Source organism: Hyla sarda, chromosome 6 (genome assembly GCF_029499605.1).
Source record: "Hyla sarda isolate aHylSar1 chromosome 6, aHylSar1.hap1, whole genome shotgun sequence".
In the NCBI taxonomy this organism is placed as follows: domain Eukaryota; kingdom Metazoa; phylum Chordata; class Amphibia; order Anura; family Hylidae; genus Hyla; species Hyla sarda.
This window is the reverse complement of record NC_079194.1, coordinates 137,259,651-137,272,749: the sequence shown is the minus strand read 5'-3', so window position 1 is coordinate 137,272,749 and position 13,099 is coordinate 137,259,651. Positions and strand designations below refer to the sequence as shown.

At 48.3% G+C, this 13,099-nt stretch overlaps 1 protein-coding gene, 1 long non-coding RNA gene and 1 pseudogene across 3 annotated transcripts in view; 1 reads left to right on the top strand and 2 right to left on the bottom strand.

Annotated features, from left to right (window-relative positions):
• Positions 1–13,099, bottom strand: part of LOC130276182 (uncharacterized) — a 158,810-nt gene that overhangs the window by 130,156 nt on the left and 15,555 nt on the right. The window lies entirely within an intron of this gene.
• IFRD2 (interferon related developmental regulator 2) overlaps positions 1,188–13,099 on the top strand; it is a 49,798-nt gene continuing 37,886 nt past the window's right edge. The window contains exons 1-2 of the mRNA XM_056525182.1: positions 1,188–1,267; positions 7,624–7,683. Of these exons, the coding sequence (XP_056381157.1) occupies position 1,267; positions 7,624–7,683 (61 nt within the window). The 5' untranslated portion in view covers positions 1,188–1,266. The remainder of the gene's footprint in view (positions 1,268–7,623; positions 7,684–13,099) is intronic.
• On the bottom strand, positions 9,605–9,690 carry LOC130277948 (U2 spliceosomal RNA; annotated as a pseudogene).

Below are 13,099 nucleotides of genomic sequence, written 5' to 3'. Positions count from 1 at the left end.
CTCCCAGCATGTGTCATTCAGGAGTCGCCGCCCCTCCCCCTTCACATATAGAGATCATTCCCAGTATGAGATTTGTGTCCCTTCTCCTGTGCAGATCTGCGTCATTAGAATATAGAGCGGGGGGAGGGGAGGGGAGGAGCTGTGTACAAAGCTGGATGAGATGAGGGGGCGTGGCTTATTTCTCTCATGCAGGCAGAGAAAAAAAAATGCTATGACATCTTGCCCACAACAGACTCAGAATTGTGACCAACAGTAAAAGAAAACCCTCTGAACTACAGAACTTCCTGCCCAACAAACAGATAAGCAAAACACACACATGCTGCCAAAACATATAACACATGTATATTGCAAAAAAACTAAACTTACAAAGAAGAGGTCATATAGTAAAAAAAAATTAACCACCGGAGTACCCCTTTAACTTGACTTTTCTACGCTGCTACTTAGTCTCTACGCTATTTATTTATCATCATTATTATATCATACATTGCTGCTGATATTTATTTATTTATTATGCACTATGTAATCTTACAGTATAACGAAGTAGTCTCATTTTAGTAATGCCACACCTTATTTATTCCTAAGTAACTCCTTTAAGTATCTTAACTAGATTTTTAGATTGCTACTGCTATCTATATTTTTTGTTATTTTATTATGTATTACCCCTACCATGCAATATTATAGTATATATATACACCCTAGTGGTCCTCATTATATAGAGCCATCCTTCTCACTTGCGTACTGTCCCTCTATGCTCTGTAAACCTCTGCACAATATATATGAATATTCTCCCCGGTCATATACCTGTGAAAAATGCTCTTTTAATTCCCTACTATATAACTGTGAAATATGCTTATTTAACCTCCTGTATACCAGTTTATAACTGTGAGATATGCTCATGTAACCTTGCGCATTACAGCTTCTTGGTTGGCCCTTCCTGATTTATTTAGCTTCTGTTCTATTATATGCCAATTGTAGGTTAATACACCAGCTTATACATTTTGTGCCTGCATAAATCTCTGTTATAGCGAAAACATGCAGCGGCTGTCAGTGCCGTACGAAGCCGCGGTCAGCACCGTACCAAGTCGCTGACACGGAGTCCTCTGTTTACATCATGCCGAGCATTACCTTGCACTATTGGCCAGGGCGTGGTCATGTGTCCGCCTGCACATAACAACGCGTCCCTGGCAACCTGGCGCCGGGACACGCAGTGAATCCTTTCTATGTAGGATACGGGCCGGTGGGCACTTCCGGTCCTGCGCCGAACGAAGTACCATTTCATATGGATTATAATGTATTTATTGGACTGTTTTATTGTAATCTTACACAACTATGTAGTTTTATACACTGTCCTTGCAATAGAACCAATTTTGTCTGGAAATTATTGTAATGTAATATGTGCATTTTTTATAATATTATGATGCCATTTTGCCACGCCCCTTTTTTGTATTTTGGCACCCTGTTGTACACTATTTATATGAGGCTCTGTCCCTGTTGTATTCTGATCTGAGGAAGGGAGGGCTCCTCCCGAAATGCGTCATCACTTGTTTATTTTTTATTTTTTACTTCACAAACGGTTCTGCTGAGAACCTCTGTACCATAACCCTGGTCTACTTTTATCTATGCTTGGGAGTCTGCAGCACCATTCTACAGGGGTCTTGTTTCCAGTTTCTCCATATCTCTCTCACCCTGGCCTCAAAACCAGCCAAGTACTATCAAATTTAACTATACGTTTAACTTTACCCCTGGCCCTTATACTCCTTAATTTTACCCAATCTGAACCTTTAGGGCATATGTCCGATAGCCATACCGCAAAATCAAAAGTTTAGCACAGAATAACAATTTAGTGATTAAAGTGGTACACCGGCCCTAAGACATTTTATCCCCTATCCAAAGGATAGGGGATAACATGTCTGATCGGGTGGGTCTTGCCGCTGGGGACCCCTGTAATCTAGCATGCAGCACCCACCTGTGAGCACTGCAGGAAGCGCTGGAGGCTCCAAGTCTTATGCCTCCCGACCACAGGGACGGAGTATCCTGACATCACGACTCCACCCCCAAGTGATGTCACGCCCCGCCCCCTCAATGCAAGTCTATGTGAGGGGGCATGAATCAATTTCTCAAATAATCTCCACCCCTTATCCATCATCCTAGCATAAGTAAATTATTTTTCAAAGCGAATCTCTTCCAAGTTTTCCGGTACAGAACTACAGCTAGAGGCTGCTAAGACATTACACTGATTATTACTAATTGATTTCTCCCCCTGGGCAATATTCTTCAATATTCTGGCCAGAAAATAAATCTTATTTGCACAGATAACCCCCCTTCCCCTTTTGGGGCACACCAAGCTTCATATTTGAGTCTGGGCCATTTCCTTCCCCAAATAAATTTATAAAAAAATTCTATGAAATATTTTTTACAAAGATTCCGGGAGCCATACTGGACTAGCATTCAAGAGAAACAATTCCTGTGGCAAGACTATCATTTTAATGAGGGCCATTCGATCTGCCATTGAAAAGGGCAAATTCTGCCAGATTATCATCTTTTTCTCCAATTTAGTTATTAGCGGTTTAAGATTTGTTTCAATAAATCTATTTGGGGCTCCACTTATCTTAATCCCTAGGTACTCCAATGCCTCCTTTTCTTTTATAGTCCTTAACTAAACAAACCCCTCCAGTACCTGCTTGTCTATTGGTAAAAAGGAGATTTTTTTTAACACTTACTGTAAAATCTCTTTCTCAAAGGATCCATTGGGGGACACAGACCGTGGGTGTATGCTGCTGTCTCTAGGAGGTATGACACTATGGCAACAAAGAAGTCAGCTCCTCCCAGCAGGATATACCCGCCTCCAGGCCCTGAGCTAATCAGTTTTAGTGCCAGAGCAATAGGAGAGGACCGACAGGTCAAGGAAAAAACACGAACTGTCCGAGAACCAGAAGAAATATATAACTGAACACACCCTCGGACAGAGAACCAAAAAAGAATCCAAAAGGGCGGGAGCTGTGTCCCCCAATGGATCCTTCGAGAAAGAGATTTTACGGTAAGTGTTAAAAAATCTCCTTTTCTCTATCGGCTCCATTGGGGGACACAGACCGTGGGACGTACCAAAGCCATCCCTTGGGTGGGCAGATAATCAGTCAGGCAGACTGCTGTTCCACTGCCGTCTGCAGCAGTCTACGGCCCAGACTAGCATCAGCCGATGCGAAGGTATGAACCCGGTAGAACCTCGAGAAAGTGTGCAAAGATGACCAAGTAGCCGCCTTGCAAATCTGCGAGGTCAAGGCTTTGTTCTGGAGAGCCCAGGATGCCCCAACAGAACCGGGTAGAATGAGCCACAACCCTGAAGGGAGGAATCTTCCCCCTACAGCTACAGTGGTAGCCTTGGAAGCAGGTTGTCCCTTATCATGAACTTCCGTAAGGACGAAAAAGGAATCGCACTGACGAAACGAAGAAGAGATAGAGAGGTAATACCTAACAGCGCAAACCACATCCAGTTTGTGGAGTAAATGCTCCCAAGAATGAGAAGGAGCGGGATAAAATGACGAAAGAACAATGTCCTCATTGAGATGAAAGGCCAAAACAACCTTAGGCAAAAAGGTTCTGTCCGGAAGACGACCTTGTCCTGGCGAAGCACCAGAAACGGAGAACGGCAGGAGAGAGCTGCCAATTCAGACACTCTCCGAATGGAGGAGATAACAAGAAAATGCCACTTTCCAAGAAAGGAGGCGCAGGGACACCTCCCCAAGGGTTCAAAAGGTTCACCTTGGAGTACCCCCAGAACCAGATTCAAGTCCCAAGGGGGAGAAGGTGACCGATAAGGAGGGGCAGCATGCGCCACTCCTTGAAGGAAGGTCCGGACATGAGAATTAGAAGCCAGAGGACGCTGGAAAGGAATAGAAAGGGCCGAAACTTGACCCTTAAGGGAACTGAGAGACAACCCCAATCCAATCCCGACTGCAAGAAAGAGAGAAGACGGGAAACCGAAAGGTAACAGGACACAAGACCTGAGCTTCACACCAACTAAAATAAGACCGCCAGGTACGGCGGTAAATTTTTGCCGAGGAGGACTTATGAGCCTTGAGCATGGTGCGAATGACTTTGGTAGAGAAACCGCGGCTCTCAAAACCGCGGTCTCGACCACCACGCCATCAAAGCAGAGACGGTAATAGGGGTGGCACAGGAGATAGGAGGTCTGGGCTATAGGGAAGGTGCAACGTTAAGTCATTCAGGAGCCTGACCATGACGATGTACCACGCCCGCCGGGCCCAGGCTGGGCAACTAAAATGGCGGAAATGTCCCACTGAGAGTTTCCTCAAGACCCCGAAAAGAGAAGAAAGGGAGGAAACAAATAAGGTAGGGCAAAGCCCGACCACCAAATAGACAAGGTAGGGCAAGGCTCGACCAAGAGAGAGGAACGCTTCGGTTGTGGCGGGACAAGCAGAGGTCCATGCCTGGAGCGCCCCAGGGGTTGCAGATCACAGCAAACCCCCCTGGATGTAGGGACCAGTGCCTTGGACAACTGAGGACCGGCCAAGAAGATCACATCCAAGGGATGGCCAGACTGAAGATAACTGAGATGGCCAGAAACCTGAGTTCCGCCCAGGAGGGAAATTCCCAAGAAGCAAGCGAAGAAAGAATTGCCCTAGGCCCCAAAATGTTGAAGGGGAAAAAGTTTCTCGGGGGGCCAAGACCCCAGACCAGGCGGTCCCTGAAAACACCTCCCCAGTCTGACAGACTGGCAGGGATGGACAGGAAAGAACACCCCCGAAAAAAATGAGGGGGAAAACGAAGCCACTATAGAAGGGACCAACAAGACTGACGAGAGAGAACGATCTTGCGGCCGAGAGACAATGGAGACCTGTCACACCGGAAGAAAATCACCAGTTGAAGAGGTCGGTCATGAAACTGGGCAAATGGCACGGCCTCCACGGCCGCCGCCAATCGACCCAGGACATCCATGCAAAAGCAAAAGGGAAACTGGAGCAGGGAGCCGAAGGCATCAGACTCTTGAAAAGAGTCGGCGGGGTCGAAAGAGGGCAGAGGCCGCATCAAAATGGAGCCCTAGGAGAGCGGTTGGGCTTGTCCCAAATGACCATCCAACCGAAGTGAGACAAGGTCTGGAGGTTGAGGCTAAGACTCTCCAGGATCTGGGTCCTGGCTGGAGCTCAGATCAGGAGGTAGTCCAAATAAGGACTCACTGAAAAAACTGTTGTCCGTAAAAAAAGGCTATCACAGGCGCCAGGACTTTGGTAAAGGTCCTCAGAGAAGTGGCCAGACCGAAATGGATAGCCACAATAGAAAATGACCGTCCGGAACTGCAGAGCGGAGGAACCGCTGATGACCGGGAAACAATGAGAAGTGGAGGCAGGCATCCTTGATGTCCATCGAGGAACGAAAACTCCCCTTGAACCATGGACGCCAGCACCGAACAGAGAGACTCCATTCGGGATGGGAACGCAAGATGCTGGCTGAGATACTCGAGAACCAAGACTGGGCGAACAGAAACGCCTTTCTTGGAGACCACAGAGAGGTTGGAATAAACCTCGAAAACGTTCCCCTGAAGCTGCATGTCGAGGCATCCCGGAGGGTAAGAGGCGACCAACCACCCGAGAGAGGTCAGCAGGTGGGGGCGACCCTTCAGGCCGAGGAAGGCGTACGGGTGCCTGATGGGGCCGCCAAAGGGCCGGAACGGATAGCCGACCTCCGAGAGGAATGGGATTGGAAAGAGGAGCCCTCTTCCCATGAAGGCGCCTGGCTGGACCCTTTGTTGGTACCAAAGGTCCGTAGAACCGGAAGGAGAACTTACAACAGAAAGCGCTTCTGTGAGTCTTACCAGAGGTAATAAAGAACTCTTTTTCCGCCCGTCGCGTCACTTCCTGAAGGTGGCGTCCGCATTCCAGGCTTAAAGCCACATGAAGGGACCGTGGCTACCAGGTAGCTTGTGGTAAAGGCAGCACAGTGGCTGCACATGGAAGCAGAACACTCTCTGGCTGCAGAGCATCAGAGAGCTAGATTATATAAATCCTCCGGAGGGATCTTGAAGACTACCCTGGCGGAGTTGGAAGACCATACTAAAAGGGCCTTTGACACACAGGCAGAAGCAAAAGCAGGAAAAACCTGCTGCCTCAAGGGCAGAGATTGCCAAAATATCCACCTTCGTGTCCGCTGGATTCTTGAAGGCAGCTGCATCAGCAAACGGCCGGGTAGGCACCTTTGAGAGGCGGGAGACCGGCGGATCCACAGTTGGAGAGGAGGTCCACCGAGCAATGAGGTCCTTGGCGAAGGAATACCGCGCTTGAACCTTCTTCGTTTCCTGAAACTTCTTGTCAGGGTGACTTCAGGCGGATACCCGCAGGGCGTAAAATTCAGCGTGAGAGCTGAAAGTCTTGAGTGGCGGTCAGGCACAGAAGTTCCACGTCCGAAGTTCCTGGGTCCTTTAGATGGAAGGTGTCTCTTATGGTGGCAACCACTGAGTCCACCACATCAGTTTGATGTGTCACATGACCCTCTTCCTATTGAAAAAAACAAAAGTTGGATTCAAAATGGCCGCCATGGTCACCACCCATCTTGAAAAGTTTCCCCCCTCACATATACTAATGTGGCACAAACAGGAAGTTAATATCACCAACCATTCCCATTTTATTAAGGTGTATCCATATAAATGGCCCACTCTGTAGAATGGACCTACAGAGTAAAGATAACGCATTATCAGAGTAGCTCCCACCATGTAAAAAAATATATATAATTCTGGCCCTGCCTATTGACCATCTATCCCCAACCCCATCCCTGCCTTTAAAAATGTTTTTACCACCTTATGAATATCTTTTTGTCTACCTGTCTACTTTGTGTGCTCACCAGGCAGACTTCCCCAGCAGGCACAACATCACTGACACCTGCTGGGGGGACTGACTTGCACCCTTAGCTTATTTATGCTGCGTTCCCGTCAGGAGCACGCTTAGATGAGCGGCCAATAGCATGGCAGGCTGCTCCGGGGTCTCCTCCTCCCTGTTTAGTAGTGTAGTGTTATCCAGGCAGGAGGAGTATAGGAGCATTGCCCACCTGCCATGCTATTCTACATCGCCGAGACCCGGGACCGAAACGAAGTACGGGTAAGTGAAATAAGACCTCACTTACCCTTACAGGACATGTACTTTCCTGGAGCATCAGTGCAGCACTGAAATTCAGTGCCGCACTGCCTCCAGACTGTACATGCCGGGGGCGGGGACAGCTGGTGCACGAGGCCAGGCAGCCAATGCACACAGCCTAGATGTTCACAGCGCTCGCTCCTGCCTGTCTCATTGACAGGCAGGGACCAAGCACAGGCTTACTGAATTTGGACCGAATGCCCGGCCGGGATCGGTCCGAATTCAGCTATGACGTAACAGCAGGCTGCAGCCGGCCACTAGGAGAGAGGCCCCTAGTGGCCGGATTTCAAGTGAAAAATAAATGAAAAAGAAGTATATTAGAGATATATTATACAACATATATAAAAAACATATGATACAACATATCAACAAAAAAAAGCTGATGACTGAAAAGTGCTCTATGTAGAAACAGAAAACCCCAAAATTGGCTACGGTTTGGTTTTTTTTTTGCCCCACAAATATATATATTTTTTTCTTGTAGTGAGAAACAGCGTTCGGCACAGCCAACCATGCAGCCTGATATTCGCTCTTGATGGAACAGGTGTGTATGTGTGTCGCTGCTTGTGGGGTGCTCAGCCAGGACAGAATCATGGATCAAACATTTGAGAGAGCATGGAAAATAAGCGGCACTCACCACAAACAGCTAGCGACAACTTCTTTATTTCTTAGGCGTGCAGTAAAACATGCAGGTGCAGGGAGACAAGGACGCCGGGGAATCCGGCTGACTGGTCACAGCCGTATCGTGCTTCCGCACTTCGTCAGACCATCTCATCCACTGGGAGCTCACCAGGTAAATACCTGCCGGGCTCCACCCATGGGCGGTCATTTCTGTTACATACGAGTGCAAGTGCAAAAATACAAAAACGTAGAAAACGTATAAAAACATTTAAAAACAGAAACTTAGCCGGAATTCGTGTCACCGCATTAAGGACAGGATTAAAGAAATATACTTAGATCTAGTTTATCGTTCAAGCCGAGGTCTCCTTGTGCGTTCGTGCACATTATCCATCGGGCCTCGGCTTGAACTAGCAATTTGCGCCTGTCTGAACCGTCTGTACTATCAATTCTTTCAATACCAAAGAATTTTAATGATTTTGGGTCCCCTGCATGCATATTAATTACATGATCGATCACCCTTGGTGATCCTTTCCTCGATTTAATCGAGTAAAGATGTTCCCGAAATCTGTGGTGCATTGGTCTGGTAGTGCTGCCGACGTAAAATCGGCCGCAATCGCACACCAGGCCATACACCACAAATTTCGTCTTGCAGCAAAAGAGATCCCTGCACTTAATATCCACACCTCCAATTATAATAACTTTTTCACAAATCAAAGAAGGACACCATTTGCATGCTCCACACTTATAATTTCCTTTTGGGCTGCTAGATTGTAACCAATTTGGGTTAGATCTACTAGAGGAAAATTTGCTTTTTGTAAGAACATCCCCCAAATTTTTGGCCCGTTTAAATGTAACTAGGGGCATTTCTTCACTAACGCTGGAAAGGACAGAGTCTTCTTTGGTATTGAAAGAATTGATAGTACAGACGGTTCAGACAGGCGCAAATTGCTAGTTCAAGCCGAGGCCCGATGGATAATGCGCACGAACGCACAAGGAGACCTCGGCTTGAACGATAAACTAGATCTAAGTATATTTCTTTAATCCTGTCCTTAATGCGGTGACACGAATTCCGGCTAAGTTTCTGTTTTTAAATGTTTTTATACGTTTTCTACGTTTTTGTATTTTTGCACTTGCACTTGTATGTAACAGAAATGACCGCCCATGGGTGGAGCCCGGCAGGTATTTACCTGGTGAGCTCCCAGTGGATGAGATGGTCTGACGAAGTGCGGAAGCACGATACGGCTGTGACCAGTCAGCCGGATTCCCCGGCGTCCTTGTCTCCCTGCACCTGCATGTTTTACTGCACGCCTAAGAAATAAAGAAGTTGTCGCTAGCTGTTTGTGGTGAGTGCCGCTTATTTTCCATGCTCTCTCAAATGTTTGATATATATTTTTTTGTTTTACCATAGATTTGGTGGTAAAATGAGTGATGTCATTACAAAGTACAACTGGTGGGAGAAAAAACTCTCCCATATGTAGAAGTAGGAAGTATCAGAAGACAAGGAGGAAAAACGCAAGGGGATAAAATTGAAAATCACTGCATCCTGAAATGGGCACTGTCAGATATAAAAAACTTTTGATATGTTGTAAATAGGTTATGCAATTGCTTTCATTAGAAAAAAATTTGAGTATTTCATACTGTAAAAGTCAGTCAAACAACTGTAGTTTTGCTAATGCTAGGGGAGATAAGAGCAGACAGCATACTGAGGGAGAGGGCAGAGACCTGCACAGTGAGGCCACGCCCCTTCCCTTTGAGAGGAAATCAGACAGGTCACATCAGGACAGCCGTTGAGCTAGTTATGTGGCACCAACCCCGGAACGCCCCGGTACACCTGCACCCTCCATGTAGCATCCATCCTACATCAATGGCCAGAGACTAAACCACTGAACAGATACTACACTTGATCTTAGCCAAAAGGCTGAGAAGCGATAGCTGACATTCCCCCTTCATACATATCTATAGAAGAGCCTAAGCGCTCAACTCGTACTTGGTCCCAGCGGTCGGACACTAATTCCCTTAAAGGGGTAATCCGCTGCTCTGCATTTGGAACAAACTGTTCCCAACACTGGAGCCGGGAGCTCGTGACTTCATAGCCCCGCTCCTTCATGACGTCACGCCCCCTCCCATAGACTTACATTGAGGGGGCGGGGCGTGACATCATGAGGGGGCGAGGCTATGATGTCATGAGCTCCTGGCGCCGGTGTAAAGTGGAATTTTGCAACCCATGCAAATGTGCGACCACTCCTCCCCTCAGCTCTCCGAAGTTTTTCGAAGCTAGAGGTGGGAGGAGCGAAGGCAGAGCAGAGAAATAAGCCACACCCCCTCATCTCCCCCTCCCGGAGGACGCAGTTCTGCATGGCAGACAGAAGGCAGAGCAGGGGAGAGAGGACATACACAACTCCCTCACCTCCCCTCCCCCTGCTCTGCCTTCGGAGGACAAAAGTTTCCACGGGGTAAAAAAGCCAGAAGAGCAGGGGAGTGAGGACGTACAAGGCTCCTCATCTCCCCTGCCTAATGATTTCCATGTGTGAGGGGGACATACTGCATGGGCTGGAGATAAGGGGGGGGGGGGACATAAAGCACAGGCTGGGGATAAGGGGGGAGGACATACTGCACGAGCTGGGGATAAGGAAGGGGTGGGGGGGGGAGATACAGCACGGGGTGGTGGGGGGCATACAGCAAAGGCTGGGGATAAGGGGGGGGACATGCTGCACAGGATGGGGATAAGGGGGGGGGACATACAGCACGGGCTGGGGATAAGGGGGGGTGGGGGGACATACTTCACGGGCTGGGGATAGGGGGGGGAACACATACTGCACGGGCTGGGGATAAGGGTGGGCGGGGGGGACATACTGCACGGGCTGGGGATAGGGGGGGGGAAACACATACTGCACGGGCTGGGGATAAGGGAGGGCGGGGGGACATACTGCACGGGCTGGGGATAAGGGGGGACATACTGCACGGGCTGGGGATAAGGGGGGTGGGGGGGACATACTGCACGGGCTGGGGATAAGGGGGGGACACATACTGCACGGGCTGGGGATCAGGGGGGGGGGACATCACAGCACGCAAGCTGGGATGATTTCTATGTGTGAAGGGGGACATACTGCACGCACCTCCTGTCCCCCTGCTCTGCCTTCGGAGGGCGCAGGTCTGCACTGGAGAAAGAAGACAGAGCAGGGGAGGATTAAAAAATGCAGGGGCCGGGGATGTATACACTGCAGGGGCTGGGGATGTATACACTGCAGGGACTGGGGAATAAATCTTATACCGGGAATGATTTCTATGTGTGAAGGGGAGGGGGGGCAGGACTCCTGAATGACACATTGACACATGCTGGGAGTTGTAGTCCCTATTATGTGTGTGTATGCTAGTGTTTCCCAACCAGGGAATGCTGGGAGTTGTAGTTCTGGACACCTGGAGGCACCCTGGTTGGGAAACACTGGTGTATGCCCTGTAGAGGTGTGGTGAACTACAACCCCCAGGAGACTACTGAGAGACAATAGAGGTGTTGTGAACTACAACCCCCAAGAGACCACTGAGGCAGCTGCTGGTGTTATACCACAGACTGAAGACTCCTGACACAACATGCTGGGATTTGTAGTCCCTGTTGTGTTTGCTGTAGAGGTGTGGTGAACTACAACCCCCAGGAGACTACAGAGGCAGCATATTGGTGTTATACCACAGACTAAAGACTCCTGAATGACACATGCTGGGAGCTGTAGTCCCTTTTGTGTGTGTATGCCAGTGTTTCCCAACCAGGGCTGAGTTATATTAGTGTGCTGTGTATAACACAGGTTTCCTCAGGCTGCAAGGGAGAGGATGAACTGCACAGGCGGGATTCTGCTTTTTCATGGGGTGTTCATAAGCCCCATAAAGAGAACATAGAAATGCATGGGGTTTGTACAGGACATGAACATCACTGTATGAACCCTGTGCATTTATATGTCAGCGTTAATACAGGGACGTAGAAATGCATGGGGTTGATACAGGGACGTAGAAATGCACGGGGTTCATACAGGGACATAGAAATGCACGGGGTTCATACAGGGACATAGAAATGCACGGGGTTCATACAGGGACATAGAAATGCACGGGGTTCATACAGGGACATAGAAATGCACGGGGTTCATACACGGACATAGAAATGCACGGGGTTCATACAGGGACATAGAAATGCACGGGGTTCATACAGGGGCATAGAAATGCACGGGGTTCATACAGCGACATAGAAATGCACGGGGTTCATACAGGGACATAGAAATGCACGGGGTTCATACAGGGACATAGAAATGCACGGGGTTCATACAGGGACATAGAAATGCACGGGGTTCATACAGGGACATAGAAATGCACGGGGTTCATACAGGGACATAGAAATGCACGGGGTTCATACAGGGACATAGAAATGCACGGGGTTCATACAGGGACATAGAAATGCACGGGGTTCATACAGGGACATAGAAATGCACGGGGTTCATACAGGGACATAGAAATGCACGGGGTTCATACAGGGACATAGAAATGCACGGGGTTCATACAGGGACATAGAAATGCACGGGGTTCATACAGGGACATAGAAATGCACGGGGTTCATACAGGGACATAGAAATGCACGGGGTTCATACAGGGACATAGAAATGCACGGGGTTCATACAGAGACATAGAAATGCACGGGGTTCATACAGGGACATAGAAATGCACGGGGTTCATACAGGGACATAGAAATGCACGGGGTTCATACAGGGACATAGAAATGCACGGGGTTCATACAGGCACATAGAAATGCACGGGGTTCATACAGGGACATAGAAATGCACGGGGTTCATACAGGCACATAGAAATGCACGGGGTTCATACAGGGACATAGAAATGCACAGGGTTCATACAGGCACATAGAAATGCACGGGGTTCATACATGAGAAGGAAAACGTGTATCAGCTCACCCAGTAGTCTCCAAGGTATATGGAACGTAGCACAATACACCTGCACCAGCGGGAGCTTCGGATAGTCTCTGACGCCAAGTCCTCAGGTGAAGCAATCAGGAAGGAGAAAAGGAAGTTCCGGCTAACAAGGCTGGGTAAAAAATCCAAGTTTATTTCTTCATATTAAAATCCAATGCATGAGCAAAAATAAAAACATAGAAAAGAGAACAACACCAAACGCACCGACGCGTTTCGACTTAACGCTAAGTCTTAATCATGGCAAGAGTTAGCGTTAAGTCGAAACGCGTCGGAGCGTTTGGTGTTGTTCTCTTTTCTATGTTTTTATTTTTGCTCATGCACTGGATTTTAATATGAAGAAATAAACTTGGATTTTTACCCAGCCTTGGGAGCCGG